This window comes from Trachemys scripta, chromosome 12 (genome assembly GCF_013100865.1).
Source record: "Trachemys scripta elegans isolate TJP31775 chromosome 12, CAS_Tse_1.0, whole genome shotgun sequence".
NCBI lineage: Eukaryota > Metazoa > Chordata > Testudines > Emydidae > Trachemys > Trachemys scripta.
The window spans coordinates 14,871,227-14,888,601 of NC_048309.1; the positions used below are offsets into that span (position 1 = coordinate 14,871,227).

At 41.4% G+C, this 17,375-nt stretch overlaps 1 protein-coding gene across 1 annotated transcript in view; it reads left to right on the forward strand.

Annotated features, from left to right (window-relative positions):
- The first annotated feature begins 8,224 nt into the window (after window positions 1–8,224).
- Window positions 8,225–17,375, forward strand: part of SALL4 (spalt like transcription factor 4) — a 21,038-nt gene continuing 11,887 nt past the window's right edge. Inside the window, exon 1 of the mRNA XM_034787958.1 lies at window positions 8,225–8,363. Within this exon, the coding sequence (XP_034643849.1) occupies window positions 8,294–8,363 (70 nt within the window). The 5' untranslated portion in view covers window positions 8,225–8,293. The remainder of the gene's footprint in view (window positions 8,364–17,375) is intronic.

Genomic DNA, 17,375 nt, shown 5'->3' on the forward strand with positions numbered 1-17,375 from the left:
TGAGATAATTATACTGCTCTAGCTATAAAACTAACAGTGCCCACTTGGGGAGTTGTAGCCATTTAACTAGAGTGGTATCATTATATTTCCCTGTGAAAACAAGCTTCAAGGATTATTTTAGTTGAACTATGATACTAAATACTATTAGGAGGAGGAACCAGGTTTGTCTTAGTCTCCACTGACCGCTAATTTGTGTTCAGCATTATGTTATCTAACAAATAGTTCACAATCCCATTCAAACATGGTACATCTTTATAGTGTAGACAAGGCTTTCAGTCAAAGCCCCTTAGGGTGTGTCTACACTGCAACTAAAAACCCGCAGCTGACCTGTGCCAGCTGATTCGGGCTCACTGGGCTTGGACTAAGGGGCTCTTTAACTGTGGTGTAGATGTTCAGGCTCGGTCTGGAGCCTGGGCTCTTGGAGCCTGGGCTCTTGGACCCTGTGAGATGAGAGGGTCCCAGAGCTCGATTGCAGGTTCAGCCCCAATGTCTACACCACAAATAAACAGCCCTTTAGCCAAGCCTCATGAGCTCAATTCAGGTTGCAAGTGTCTAATTGCAGTGTAGACATACCTATTCCTACGTCTTTAACAGACTTACTCTGTGAATTTGGATGACTCCTATAATCCTCTGTCCCTACATTTCCTCACCTATAAAATGGGGATAACAGTTATTTACTGCATAAGGGGATAGTGAGGCTTCATTCATTGCAGGTCAATCCTGTAAAGTGCAATGTACATTGTGGGGAAAAAGGCTTTCTCACAAAGTTCCCGTGACTTCCTGCCAGGTTCCAGTTGGTCCTGAAATACTATAAAGACAGCCTTACTTGCGACATGTTAGTATTTTTCCTCCAATCTCACCAGTAACTTGGAAATTAAGAAAGAGGTGCTGGAGAATGAAAAATAATGGAGGGGGGGAAAAGATGTTAACCAGATTTTTTTTTTTTAAACAAACTCATGTAAAGGTTTGGTTGGAGTTGGGTCTAAACTTTCTCTAAATCACGTCATCCATCTGATAGAAGACATTGCACTAGGTGACTTTTTATGCTCTAAGAAATAGAGCTGATAATGTTTACTCTTGCCTAGATGAAACACTTGAGCATTTTAACAAACATCCACAGATTTGTTTGTTTACCTGCCTAGCCCACATGCTTCTCATTCCTCTTGGCTGTGGAGTCAGTTGGAGTGTCTTTCAAAATATTACAATTCCTATGCTACTCTTTAGTTTACTTAAATGGAAACCCTAGATCTCCTAACTTACCCTTTCCTGTCTTAGACGTCATGGGTCAAATTCATCCCAGGTGTAACTGAACAGACATGACCAAGAATAAACACGGTCTGCTACTTGCAGTTATAAAAATAATGTTTTATCTGAGGAGTTGTTTGCTTTGAATATAGGAGAGAGTGGTAAGAAAAGAGCTAAGAGGATAACTAGGAATTTTAGCCAACAGTTTAACTTACTCTTGTAACCCTATAGTTCTTTGATTCTATATCATCCTTGTGTAGTAGCTCTCCCCAGTTTACCATGTTTACCTCCATGTCCCTAATGGAATTCTGAAGATCCCCCCATTTTAGACCCCTTCCTTGCCTCTCAAGCGGCTGAATCATATGGTCGTCAATTTGATGGCTAAGCAGAATGGGGCATGACTCCCACAGGAGCCACGTCAACCCCACTTCTAAATTGTAACTGCAGAATGATGTGATCCCACTGCACGCACCCGAGTTTATGAAGCAGGGGTGGACATGAAATCTGGGGCTCTTGCATAACTGTACAGAGTCCTGATTACCAAGCAACTGAGCCATCTCTTATCAAAAAGCTTTAATCAATGAAATCAGAGCTGCTCACATTTAACAACAACTAGTTATAAATCGATAGTGCTTATGGCAGTGGCAGTCAAAAAAGCTAACAGCATGTTAGAAACCATTAGGAAAAGGATAGACAATAAGCCAAAAAATATCATGCCACTATATAAATCCCTGACACACCCTCACCTTGAATACTGTGTGAAGTGCTGGTCATCTCATCTCGAAAAAAGATATAGTAGAAATGGGAAAGGTACAACAAATATGATTAGGGGTATGGAACTGCTTCTATAGGAGAAGAGATTAAAAAGACTGGGATTGTTCAGTTCAGAAAAAAGAAGACTAAAGGGGGAGATGATAGAGATCTGTAAAATGAATGATGTGGAGAAAGTGAATAAGGAAGTGTTATTGACCCCTTCATCTAACACAGGAACCCAGGGTTACCCAATGAAATTAATAGGCAGCAGGTTTATAACAAATACCAGGAAGTACTTCTTCATGCAACACACAGTCAACCTGTGGAACTTGTTGCCAGGGGATGTTGTGAAGGCCAGAAGTGTAACTGGATTCAAAAAACAATTAGATTAGTTCACGGACAGTAGGTCCATCAATAGCTATTATCCAAGCTAGTCAGGGATGCAGCCCCATGCTCTAGGCGTCCCTAAACCTCTGACTGCCAAAAAGCTGAGACCGGACAAAAGGGATGAATTTCCCTGTTCTGTTCATTCACTTTGAAGCATCTGGCACTGTCCACTGTCAGAGACAGGATACTGGGCTAAATGGACCATTGGTCTGACTCAATATGGCCGTTCTTATGTTCTTATGTACTTGAATGATTCGGTTACATCAGCTGTGTTACATTTATTAGAAGAATATGGAGGATAGTTACCACTAAATATTTGGCAACTCTTGATTACTTGACTTGTTAAATATTTTACATCTGAAATATTTTAGTCTCGGATTTTCAAAAGTTCCTAAGATAGGTGCCGCTGAAAGCCGCCTGACTGCCGTGCTTGGAGCAGCAAAAAACACAGAGTCGCCCCTGAGTGTGAACACAGTGAAATAGGTATAACTAGGTCCATAGGAAAGGGGAATAAGTTATACTGCTATAAGGCAGTACCTTTATACCAATATAACTGCATCCACACTAGGGATTGTACTGGAATCAGTAAAAAAAAAAAAAAAAAAAAAAAAAAAAAAAAATCACACTCCCTAACCTACTAGTGCAAAATTGGATATATATGCCTTCCTTCAGTGTCCTCCTTATATAAGTTACATCCAGCTGGACTTTCATCCATTCCCTTATGGCTTGTTTACATGGGAATGTTATACGGGTATAAGCTAAGGTATTAATTTAAACTGATATGGTTATAACCCCCTTGTGAACACTCTTATTCTGGCCTTTTTCAGAGTAGTTGAGCTAAACAAAAAAACAACAATATTCCTATACCAGAATAAGAGTGTTCACATAGGGATTTATACTGGTATAATCATGTTGGGTTAACTACACTGGTATAATTATACCGGTATAGCAGGTAAAATGTTCCTGTGTATACAAGCCGTTAGATTTCGATTTCTTTAGAGCTACATGTATTTACCAATATGCAATTTACCCTACTCACTAACCACTTCTGAAATTGACCCTTTGTGGGTATGCCTACACTGCAAGTTAGCCTGTGCTAATGCCAGAGTTTTAGCCTTAACCCCCTCCTGTCTACACAGTAAAACCTCTGACCAGGGTTTGGGGGTGCATTTAAGTCCAGGCTAGATTACTCATCTGGGGTTGCGGGTTAGAACCTAGACTCCATTTTAACTTGGGTTGGAAGCCACCCATTTTTCAGTGAGGGGCAGGCTAAATCTCAAGACTTAATCTTGTGCAACTGGCTCAGTGCTGACATAATTTATCCTTGTTTATACTGACTACAAAGTCATGGCTAGCATCATATCTGCTAACTTGAGTCTTCCCAGCCATGTTCAAAAAAGGGTAACAGAACATAGTGTAGTGGAAGTAAGCCCAAGGAGTCTGGATTGGGGTCATTTACCTAGCAAGTAAGTTGCAGCAATGTATATGTTGCCATGCTAGGGAGAGGAAGGTAACAGGAAAAGTAACAGGAAGACAGGTGCTGGGGGTGCTGCACCCCCTGGCTTGAAGTGGTTTCCACCATATATAGGGTTTACAGTTTGGTTCCATGGCTCCCAGCACCCCCACTATACAAATTGTTCCATTGCCCCTGCAGGAAGATGTCAGAAGATGTAAACCATTTTACCGTCCAGGACCCTCAATGTGCAGATTACACCAGTGTCTGTGTAGATTACTCCCTTATGGACTATCTACATCAGGGAAAATGTGCATTAGTATAGTGAAACTGATATGGCTCTACTGGTGCAAACCTCTAATGCAAACATGCTGTGCTGATGTGTAATGGGACTAACACTAGTGCAACTTACCCCAATAAATTTTTTCATTAAAATGTTGTTTCCCATTTATCATTATTATTTTATTTTATTATTGAAATTCAAGATTTCAACAAAAATATTTTTTAACCATTTTCTACTTAGCAATGAGCAGAGCTGTTCATAATAGAACAGCAGAGAATACAGGACAATATTTGTTTATAGTGGTGGAAATATATTTTTCCCCATTAGGTCGTCGGTTCAGCACACTTGTCAACTTTGCCTGTGTCCTGATCAATTTCATTTTTAGGTGGCCTTTTAGGACCATAATAATTTCCTGCTTGGACCAAACCTGTGAATCATCTAGTTCAGTATCCTGTCTCTGACAATGTTAACTTGTAGCAATGAGTTCCACGTGCTCATAATGCATTGTGTAAAAAAGCTTCCTTTTATCACTTTTCAATGTGGAATTAGGCTGTGATCTTGGAAATGCGCCTACCAGGAATGGCTCTCCAGCATTGTCGGTCATAAAACATTGATTACCTCTGAACTTTTCTATAGAATAAATGTCAAGTCAAAAAAGAAGAAGCCTTGTCGTTTCCAGATGCAGAAACTATAATCATGCTAATTCAGATGATAATGCAAATTCCAAATAATGTGCCTTTTGCATCCGATGGAATCACTCGATTTATCCTATTTAAAATTATAAGTAGGTGGAAGCCCATTGAAGAGAAGGCATCATGAGAGCAGCATTCTCTAATAACACCACCTGTCCTCTAGTCCTACTTTCCCCCATCCTGTTGTGTTCTGCTCCCAATCCTGATCTCCTCTCCTGAATTCCAATTGACAATAGATCTCAGAGCCAGGCCTCTCATTTTCCTTCTTATTTTTCAGTATAAATTAATATTTAATGATATGCTTGCCTTTCTTCCAGCAAGGTTTGGTCATATTGGGTGAAATCCTGGCCTCACTGAAGTCAATGGCAAAACTCCTCATTGGCAAAAGTCAATGGCAAAACTCCTCATTGACTTCAATGGACTAAGGATTTCACCCATTATTTTTTTTAAAGCTTATAACAAATCCTTTCATATAAGTTGCCTATCTTAAACAGTGGATTGACTACAAAAGTTTGCCTTTCCTTAAAGGATAATAAAAATAAATAATATATGGAGATATACCTATCTCATAGAACTGGAAGGGACCTTGAAGGTCATTGAGTCCAGCCCCCTGCCTTCACTAGCAGGACCCAGTATGATTTTTGCCCCAGACTGAATTTACAACCCTGGGTTTAGCAGGCCAATGCTCAAACCACTGAGCTATCCCCCTCCCCCCAGTTGGTACATAAAATAGTGTGTTTAATATGTTGTCACTTGGCTCAGTGGTGTTACATGTAATGTCACCTCTATTAATGAACAAAAAATATATAGGGAGAATAAAATTCACCAGTGTAAATATCTAATCTATCTATCTATCTATCTATCTATCTATCTATCTAAATCTTGTTTAACAATCTATTTTCTCTGGACAGACTTTGCAAACTAAGAGCATTTCAAACTGTTAGTTAAAAATATAAAATTGGCTGAAACTAAAGCTTCTGTTTGTACAACTACACAGGACTGGAATAAATGCTCCACGAAGATTCTTTCTGATCAGAATAACTTTAAATCTGAGTTAACCTCTTTTGTTATATATGGTGTTTCTGATAAGTGATTTTATACTTACATTATTATACAGAGAACCTGAGATCCTGTTGTGTCAGGATCAGGATGGTGTACAGCAATTATTTATTTGTCAGGGAGACATCACACAAAATAACCCTGCTGCTCACCCTAAAAATCAAAATCTGTTCCCTGATTCTACATGTTCACTAACCCCCCACAGGGTGAGAGAACGGTGGAATGGAGTGATGCAGTAGCCTTTGGAGTGTGTAATAGGCTCAGCCTTCAGAAGTTACAATGTGTGCAACAACCTACTTCTGTGGTTTCCATTATCATTTGCTAAATGCTAGACAAGATCCCAGTAAGAAACACTGTAAGAAAAGCCTAAGTTAATAAATAGATAATTAGATCATCATGATACACTGTGTACCTCGGTCTGCTGAATCAAAATCTTTATGTGACTGACCCACACACACTCCCCACTTTCTAGAAATATCACTAATTGTTCACTGGTGTACAGTAGGTCATATTTTTGGTGAATACATTTTGAATAATAAACCTTTGACTATAACAAATGCTATATTGTATTACTAAAAGATGTTTTGAAATAAACAATTTGCAGGTTTTATTGTAAAGGAACTATTAAAATGACACTAATGTTGTACAATGGTTAGTAATAATTTTTCTTGTATCTTTATATATCATTGTTTCTTATATATATTGCCTCTCCTATCTATAAATTGTATGGCATTCATCACCATAGTATCTGAGACCCACATCCTCAAAGGGATTTAGGTACCTTAATTCCTCTGAGAACGTTGGCCTGAGCCCCTCACAATCATTAATGGATTTTTATCCTCACAATGTCCCTGCAAGGTAAGGAAGTCCCATCCCTGTTTTACAGGTAGGAAACTGAGGCACACAATAGATTAAGTGACTTGCCCACTCTCATGCAGAGAGTCTGTAGCAAAGCCAGGAACTGTTGCCAAATTGTGTGAGTACTAGGCCAGGGCCCTACCTACTAGGTTATCTTTCCACCTCTCAAATTATAAAATAAAATACTTTAAGCAATAACAATATTGTTATTCATCATGGTTATGGGACTCAAAGGGTTCTGAATGCTTTGCAGCGCAAACAGAAAGGCAGGGCCCCTGCCCTAAAGAGTTTATCATCTATTCTAAGCCTTTAGTCATGGAAGGAGTTCTGCATCAGAAGCTTCTACCCCTGCGTAGATCCCTGCTGCCACTGACAGTGGGGTTCAGAGTGGGCACAGCCAACCTCCACTCATGAGATCACGTTGTAGGATCAGTAACTAAGGCCCCAATTTACTACTATGGGGTTCCAACTAGGGGGTCCAATCCTGTGACCAAATCCACACATAGGGACATTGATTTCAGTGGGACTCTAAATGGTTCCAGCAGGTCTGCTGGTATGGATCTGTTTGCAAGACCAGTGCCTCTCTTTAGATGTGATGTAATAAGTGGTAGGAATAAACAGCAGAGAGATTATACTTGGGCAAATGCATATCCTTTGAAAGAAGTTTTTGTTTTCTGGTGGTAGTTTTTCAAATTCCAGTTTTTTTTAATTTTTGTTACCCACTCTACTTTTTGCAGTATTGTAATTATTTAATAATTATTATGACTGACCCATTTTTGGTGACCCTCCCAGAAGAAAGTGAGTCTTGAATAAGGCATTTGAAAGAAAATAAAACAATGTGCCAATAGTTTACATACACATTATTCTGTATGCTGGGTTTTGCTTTTTTAATCCTCCCCTCCCATGCCTCATACCATCCCTCCCATACCATAATATTGTCATCCAATTTATCCAGTTGGGCAAGCACATGATCATGCGCCTTGCTTTTCCCATCATATCTAATGACAAACGGAAGAATTAGCCCTCCACACTTCATTGTTTCAAGGTTCTGCTTACTTAAAAATAATCTTTAAACCATGAATAGACAATAAAAAGGACAGGTGAGATAACAAAGGTTTTGTCCCCCTGGATAGCACAGAAAATCAGGCTGCCAGATTGTTTGTTTACTCTCAAAGATGGATTCATGCTCCTCTTTCGCCCCCCTCCCCTTAAAGGAAATATGATCCAATCAGGTAGTAGGAAATGATGAGACTGGCTCCCCCAGAGCTGTGTTAGGAGCACACGCTTTTGTCACATGCATGGGACGGAGCAGCAGTGGGAAAACTACAATGCCCAGCGTTCCCCTCTGCTCCCTGATCAATGGACCTTATTTGAATAATCTGTGAGCCCTTGGACTCAGGCCAATCAGCTGTCAGGGACCCATGATAAATCGCAATGCATTATTGATAATCATAATTACTCTGACATGCGCATTCCGCCCAAGGGGGGTAATTTCCCAACTCTAGGAATTTGTTGTGAAGAAGAAAATAATTGCTACTATTTTGCTCCCGATGCTTGTGCACCATGTCGAGACGCAAGCAGGCGAAACCCCAGCACATCAACTCCGAGGAGGAGCCCCCAGATGCTGCAAGTGGTAAGGCGCAAAGTAAGAGACGGAGGCTCGCCAATTACCAACTTTAATTGATGTGCAAAGAAATCAGCCAGGGAATAAGGGGTTTTGTGTGGGTGCGTGTGTGGCTTTGTCAGTCCCCCCCCCCCCCCCCCACTGGACTCGGCTCGAGATCATGACCCTACACTGACCACTCGTTGTTTGTACCATTTATTCCCATAATCTACCCCCCCCCAAAAAAAACACCCCCTCACTTATCTTCAATCATTGTTCGACTGATATCGGGCCTGATCCTCCTTTTCCTTCTGAGATCGCAACGGGATCTTTTTTTTCTTTTTCTTTTTCTTCCCCTTAAAACTGTCCAGTGGCTCTGCCCAGAGCTCCAGCCCGATGGCTGCTCTTTGCTGACCACTCGGATCGCAGCAGAAATCTCTCCGTGTGTTGCTCTGCCGTCCCCGTTGGGTGTGTGAGAGTCTTTCCTCCCCATCCCCCTTAAAGGTTAACGTGTGCTGGCTCTGGAGGGGGATCCGGGCTCTCTACCTTCTCACGCCAGGGGAGCAGGATGCGATCTGCTACGTGTCTTAGTACAGCCAGTTTTGTTGTAGCCTAATGCAAGGTGAACCCCCAAACCCTACCCAGCCGGAAAGGATTTTTTTGGGGCGGGGGGGAGAGACAGAGAAAGGAGTTGCAAACCATCTCTTTAGCGCAGGCATGAGGGAAGGCTTTAGTTTTGTTTCTCTGGGTTTATTTCTTTTATGAGGGTTTTTTTTTTGGGTGGGGGATTTAAAAAAAAACTGCTTTGGCTAGTTTGGTTGGAGATCACAATCGCCCTGGACCTTTTGTAGCCTGACCTCCAGCCATCTTTGATTTCCGACTTCCTAAAATAACTCCGGTGAGCTAACGTGGTGTGTGTGCGCGTGTGTTTTGTATTTGGGTGGTGTGGGGCTTTTAATATCGGGAGCCACTGTTACATGCTCTGGAACTTTGTGTTTTAAAGGGAAAAGAAAATTACATTTGCAGTGAAGTTATCACAGATCTGTGGGCGCGGGGTGCGCAGAGGGGGCAATCGAGAGGGGGGTAGGGAATTGATCGCCTAGTATAAGTGCGGTTAGTTTGCCACTAGAAACGAATTGGGCAGCGTTGTAATTCCTGGATCCTATGTGAAAGTTTCATCGATACTGTGCAGCATCTTCTCATACGTTCCCAGGGTTTTTCTGTTGGTGCATCGCTAAACTGGGGAGAATTTGTAGCACTTGTAGACTACTACATGGGCCGATTCCTTCAATGTTAATTCTCAGTTTAAATTTCAACCTACACTTAAAAAAATCGGTGCGGATCTAATGCCACTCATCCCATAATTCCTATTGACAGACTGGATAGCAACCTCTGCAACTTCTTGGGGATGGTGGTATTAGAACTGAATTTCCCTGGTTATGTAGATCAATGAATTTCTCCGGTCTCAATTAGGAATCATCAGTTTCAGTATCCTCCCCAAGAGAGATGAAGGTGGGTTTTGCAAATAGTTCAGATTATTTTATTATTATTAAAGCACCAGCTGACTCGAGATATTTGGGGTGGGAGGGTCTGCAGGACTTTACTACCCTAAGCAACCTGGACTCTGTAATTCTGTGAGTCGGCTTTTATGTCTTTAAAGGTCAAATATTCAATTGAATGCTTAGTCACTTTTTTTTCCATAGGTAAAAATGATCCATAACAATGTATATAACAGGAGCCGCCTATTCCCAAACCGCAGGAGATTCGAGTTCTTATCCCCCCCCCCCCTTCTTTCTTTGAGCCGAAATGTCCAATTGTTGGGTCCGGTTAATGGTGACTTAAGAAACAGCAAGCTGGCCAGAAGGCAATAAATCCCATGTTTAATGCATGACTGTTTTCCTTTGTGCATATGGTTAGGCTGGGGGGATGGAGGTGATGTTTCCACATGTAAATCTCTGCCCACTGCTGGAGAGTCACCTCCGGGGGCTGTGCTGAAACAAAAGGGTTAATAACTCTCCTGAAGCTGCAGAGTTACTCCAGAGGGAGTGGGGGGAGGGAGAAGAGAGGGATTTTTCTCATCCTTTAAAGTAACCGGTATCAGGTTTTTTTTTTTGTTTTGTTTTGTTTTTTTTAATGATTTTGCAAGTTCTGGAAGGACAGCAATTTAAAGCACCATCTTTGGAACCTGCCTGGTGGGTGGTGTGCATGTCTGTCTATTAAATACCCAAGATTGGGGTGGAGTGGTTTTTTTTTTGTTTGTTTTTTAATCCTTGTAGAGTCCTAACTTTTTTGCTTTGGCTACCGTACCTCCGGTTCGATGGGCATTTTTTTGGGGGAAAGGGGTGCGTGTCAATCGGTAACAGACAAAATTAGCCCGGTATCCACAATCTAGCGCATTGCTTGACTTTAATTTATTGGGGAACTTTCATTGCTTTCTTGCGCCACCCAGGGGTCACTGGCAGTACTAGGCAAGTTGTAAAGAAAACTTTGTACATTTTCCCCAACGGTCTTTTGAAGTTGGAGAGTAGCTTCCCCTTCGCCCAGAGACGCATAACGTGGTGTTCAGGGCTGGGAATTACTGCTCCTGCTCTTGAAGGACTTGTGGACACACGGGTTGCCCCCAGTGCCCCGCCCAAACTTTGTATTATTCAGGAGCCCTGCTGGTGAATCTCTGGGCAGATTTCCCTCTAGTCTTAACCTTCCTCTTACCCCGCAGAAAGGGGCTGGGGGGCCGCCCATCCTGAGCTAGAACTACCTGACTGTTGTTGCTCTTTCTCCACTCCTACAATACCAGCTTGGAACAAAGTTCTAGAAACCGTTGCAGAAATCTCTCCGCTGCTGTTCGTGATAACGATCAGAAGAAGTGGGTGGGAGTTAAACCATCTCCAGGAACCCCTTAGCTAAATAAAACAGCCTTGACATGATTTAAAAAAAAATCTGGACTCGGGATTAACCATAGTTTCTCTCTCCTCTTCAGAATAATCTAGATATTCTCCCACCTAGGCGTGTCCATAAATACCAAGGGATGAAGCTCCATTAGAAAGTTAAAATTCCAGCCCGATTGCCTGAGAAATGATCAAATATATGCATAATTGCAATAATAAAATCAAGCCCTTATCTCGCTCTTTTGCAAGAGAACATTTGCAAAGCAATCTGAGACCCGCCTCTGAGAACAATGCGGTGTGCTAGAAAATGGTTTTGCTAACCTGGTGATCGATTAACAGGTCAAAAAAATCAGCAGGTGGTCACTTGAGAATAATACCACATACTGAAAATTAGCATTTTCACAAAAGGGTTTAAAATGCCCATTGTACTGGATTACAGCCATTAAAGTGTAGGGTTCTTAAAATGCAGTATGCCACTCTTAAATAAAAAAATTCTTTCCAGGCTAAGAACTGAAGTTGTATCCTGTATTTGGGCATCCATTCAAATTGGGACTCCAATTGGACTCTCTAATAATCATCAAAATATATTTGCTCAGCGCATGCTGCTATCCAGGAGGTATTCCTAAATTGTAGCTTCTCAAAACAATGAGTTTCATGCAGGAAACTGTCAGTTAACGAGCCCTTAAAAACGTGAGCCCGATTCCAGAACTCCTTGTGCAAACATGATGTATGCTCCAAAAGTTGTCCATTGAATCGGTGTGAGGTGCTCAGAGACGGGTCAGATTATAGTTGAGGGAAATATTATTGTATCAACAGTGCGGCCCAACTTGAGACTCGAACACGCCTTCAGTGGCCCGTTGCTGCGGTTTAAATTAACAGCTAGTTAGTGCTGTTTGAATTGAACAAAGCTCTACGTTGGCTCATTCAACGTTACTGCATCCAGGGATGACACTATTCGCTGTGGGGTGTGCTGGTGCTGGCTAATCTTTGCAGAGCTATAAATGCTAGCCATTGGGTGAAGCCTGTAAGGCAGGCTGACGGACTGGAAGGGGGAAAATGTCTTGCTTGTTTTTTCCCTTTTACGTAAGTGAAACATTATATTGGTTGTACTGAGCAAGTCCTCTTGCTAAACCCTGCAGCATGTGACGTTTTGACAGAGCTGCTGCTCTAACCTTTGCCTCCTCCTGCCTGCTGTGGGTGGTAAGTTGATGTCAAGCTTACAATTAGGACTCTCATGCAATTGACCTTGGCAGCGGGGTTTGCGCCGTTTAGCTTGGTCTTAAACACTGTACTAGTGTTAAGTGTGGTCTAGGGCCGCCTTGTTTATGGACGAAGGACTTGCTGGTGGAAGTAATTGAGCGCTGAGGAAGAAACAGTGGTGGGTCAGGTAGAGCAAAAGACTTTCCTCCGCTCTGAGGTGTTGCATCCAGGCAGGTTTCATTGGCTTTTGGAGTCTCCTGTTCAGCTCTTTCCACACTGGGAAAATTAAACAACTAGGTGTTGCAGTGACTTTGTCTGTCTGCCTTAAACTTAAGTTCAGAAATGTTCTTCGCTCCGCAAACCCAAGAATTCGGGTTTATCTGCAACTTGTAATCAAAAATGTTGGTAGCTTTTGTAGCCTATTTTAACCACTGCACTTTTCGACCTCTGTTTTTATATTAACATAGTTTTGGGGCAGATGGTAACCTACTTATTTATATGTCCTTAGGGAATGATTAATTTGTTAGTCGTTCTTCCAGCCACCAATAACTAATGAATTTTAGTTGCATGTTTGTCGCTACTGCTGTTTTAAATTGCAATCTCTCGTTCTGGAGAAAGTATTTTTTTGTAATTTTTGATCTAACTAAACTGCCTTCCCGGCTCCAGAAATGGATATTGTTTTCAGTGTAATACATGAGTGCCCTCCACTGTTCGGCCTTTTTAAGCTCAGTTGTTAATAGCAGCATCAGAACATGTGTTTGCTAAAGCTTTCAGTTTTGAGCCTCAGCAGGTAACTGCAGACATTTTAAAGGGGTTTGTCATGGCATTCAGCAACTTTGTTTTTAAAGCCCTTTGAAAGTACACCAGAAGGTTAATCATGCAAGGACGTGGAATTTAGAGGTCTAGTCTTAAGACTTTTAAGAGTTGCTATCTCTGTTTTTACAAAATCCTACTTTTATGTGAGGATAGCTAGAGTCTTAAATTTGTCTAAATGATTTGGAACCTTTAGATTTTCAAAGCAATTTTTATGAAACTTTAATATATTCTGGGTTAACATAATTAGTACTCTTAAAGGTTTGTTGTTAACAAGGTTAGCTTAAAACCTTGGAAGACACTTTTTTAGTCAGGTTGTGAATTATTTTCATGAGACACAACAAGTCTCTTGTCTAGCTATTCTTGGGTTGGAAACTGGTATTGACTGAATTCTTTTGTGAGAGATTTAATTACATTGTCTGCAATCATTATTGGAAATTTCAAATGTTTTAAAATAAAACCACCCGCATTTCTTAAAATTGAGAAGGGAGCCAAACTTATTTAGCTGTTTTGACACGTTTATTCAAACCTATTTTTCTGTGCAGTGCTTGTGATTTTTTTTTTTTTCCTTGATAGGCTTAAAATAGCACACTTTGAGTTTGTTGCAGACATTGCTAGACTTGCAAAGTACCTAGTCTAATTTTTTTAAATGCTAGTTGAGGCCTTCAGAACTAGAAATAACTAAACTGATTATTTAAAATTTAATCATTTCTGATAGCAAGTAACATAATCATACACCCTTTTCTTAACAGTGACTATTGGGAAAGTGACTGAGAATAGATAACTTTTACAGAAATTTAATCAGTTTAAGTCTCACTGGGTATTAACTTCAGTTACTGTGAAGTAGACACTTTAAAATGTGGAGTGTGGGTGTTTTTGTTTTTAGTTTCATGGTCTCTGACTGACTACCCTCCTCACCTCTTTCTTCTTTCCAATAGCTTTCCACTAAATCAAATTAAATCAGGTAAAAGGTGTGGGGTATTTTATTAATTGTCTTTAGGAAACTTTTTTTTTAAAACTTAAATTTGAGTCTAAAGATTTCATCAGACCTTATTGTAAATTAGACCTTATCCTACGCAATAGTGGACCCCCCCCCCAATCCATTTGGCAGTGATTGAATCTAAAACCCCTGCTGGGTTTACTGCATTCTTCTAACTTATTGGATAACTAGATGCTGAGAGATAACATTCCTGAAATTCGGAGGTGGGGAGGGGGGAATAGAAAACGGGAGAGGTTCGATCCCTGTGAAGCATTTTTGAGGGGGTTACTTAAGTACATGAGTAACTGTTCTAACAGATCTCCCTTGCTACTTGACAAATACTGTTACAGTATTTGGACAGAGTTCTCCACAGATGTAGATATGCATGGTGAGCTTTCTTTGCACAGAAGTAAACTTACATTTTGTTTTTAAGACTCTTAAGTATGTGTCACTGATAACTGTTTCTAGGGTGGGTAGGTAGAGCAAGGCATGTTGTTTTGGTAAATGAGGTGGTCTGATTGCAATCACTTGACTGTTCCTACAAGACAGGGAAGAGGAGGTGGCAGCTAGAAATCAAAACAAGGATCTCTGGTGAATCTTTTTTTTAAGATATAGTTCAGATTTTTTCCCCCCTGTCTCTGTTTAGGATCTCAAATGTTTGTGGTGGTGGTGTTGTAGCCATGCTGATTCCAGGATAATAGAGACAAGATGGGGGAGGTAATATCTTTTATTGGACCAACTTCTGTTGGTGAGCGAGATGCTCATCACTCTTCGTCTTCTCTGGTCTCAGTACCTATAGTACTCAACTGTTTTACCACTATTGAATGCACCATTGTCACTATGTCGTCCCAGGATACACAATACTTTCAAAAGACAAGCCTGGGAGCTTAAATTCATAACTTTGCTAAATATTAAAAACCATGGACTGAATAGAGACATTGGATTTATGGCTTATTACAACAATCTATAATCCACTAATACCCCACCCCCTTCCTCCCTATGACTGGAGGGGTGTTTAATGGGCCACTTTACCATAAATGGTCCCTTGAAATGTGTTGACTATTTATGCTAAACAATCTTATACTTTGCATTTTGCAGTGACACTCTGAGTAAGGGCTTGTCTTCACATACAATGTACAGCTGCTCCACTGTAGCAGTGTTTAGTGAAAACAACAAGGAGTCCAGTGCTTTCGCACAAATAAATCTGTTAGTCTTTAAGGTGCCACTGGACTCCTTGTTGTTTTTGTGGATACAGACTAACACGGATAGGTGACACCATGATACAAGGCCGCTGACCTCCTGTTGGTGCAGTTAATCTACCGCACGCGAGAGGCAGTAGCTATATTGATGGTCTCCTGGCATACAGTAACTCCTCACTTAGTCATCCTGGTTAACATTGTTTTGTTATTAGGTTGCTGATCTATTAGAGAACATACTCATTTAAAGTCGCGTTACATTCCATTATAAGATTGTTTGGCTTGCCCCGCTCCACCTAGCGTTCCAGCCGGGGAGACTCCACTCCCTGACAGGTGCGCTGGGCAGGAAGAATGGGTCAAGCCCTGCTACACCCCTGCCTCAACCAAGCTTCACAAACATCATTGGTGAGTACAGTATTACATTGTTTAAAATTATTTAAAACTTGGTACGTATATGTATATAATATCTTTTGTCTAGTGAAAAAAATCTCCCTGGAACTTGTCCCTCCCTATTTACATGAATTCTTATGGGGAAATTTGGTTTGCTTAACATCATTTTGCTTAAAGTAGCACTTTTCGGGAATATAACTACAATGTTCAGTAACTCCTCACCTTAGTACTGTGTACACTGGGAGGTAGGTTGGTATAACTGTGGTTTTGTCTACACTGGCAAGTGAAAGACATGTTATGTTATGTTATTCAACAGTGTTTTTAAAAAACACCCCACATACACACCCAAAAGACAAAAGTTTCGTTGACAACAAGCACCAGTGTGAACAGCTGGCAGGACTGATCTCCTGCAGACAACGCTGCTCATTGGGGGTGGAAGTTTTTTGTCAGTAAGAGAGCTCTCTCCTGCTGACAAACTGTGGGTACACTGCACTGTGCCTTTTAGCAGCACGGCTGTAGTGGCACAGCCCTGTCACTAAAAGCTGTGCAGTGTAGACATAGCCTTATGTCTCTCAGGGGGGTAGGTGGTTTGGGTTGTTGTTGTTGGGTTTTTCCCCCCCCCCCCCCCCCACACCCCTGTGTGATGTACACCTGGCCTAAGGGCTTGTCTACACTGGCAATTAACAGCGCTGCAACTTTCTTGCTCAGGGGTGTGAAAAAACACTCCCCATAGTGCAGAAATTGTTGCACTGTAAAGCGCCAATGTAAACAGTGCCCCAGTGCTGGGAGCCATGCTCCTCGTGGGGCGGGGTGTGGTGGTTTTTTTTTAATTAATAAAGGGGGGGGAGTGCTCTCCCAGCGCTGCGCCGGGACCACACAAGGCACAAGCACTGCCACCACGGCAGCGCTTTAGCATTGTCAGTGTAGACTAGCCCTAAGTTTCCCAGACCTGGAGAAGAGCTTTGTGTGAGCTCAAAAGCTGGTCTCTCTCTCTCCAACAGAAGATGGTCCAAAAAAAGACATTTATGTCCCGCAACTTGCCAATATTGATTCATTTATACTCAACCCTCTGCCCCTGTGAGGCAGAGAAGTATTCTCAGTTCCACAGTTAGGAGGAGATTGGGGGGGCAGGGCGGGGTGGGAAGCTGTGCTTCACTATTTTTCCCAGGGTTACACAGGAGTCTATATTGGGAATTGAATTCAGATCTTTTGAGACCCAGTGAATGTGAAATTGTCAAAAATAGGGAAACAAATGAACAATATGGGACAACAAGAATATCAGATGGCTAGGGGAGGAATGCTAACTAGGGCTGGCCAGAAACCGAGATCTCCCATTTTGTGAAAAAAAAATTGTGATCTCAATGTTTTTGTTCCACCTTTTGGGATATGTGTGAGGCGGTTTACAGATTAGGCCCATAGGTTCTTATCGTTTACCAGTTTAATTTCAATTGATGCAAGGCACTCATCTGCCAAAATGAGTCTACTATCAATACAAGGGGGATACTCCCATTCAAATTTATCTTTCTAAACCAGTAGAGTTAAATCAGTATAACTTTGAGGCTTTTGGGGGGGGGGGGGG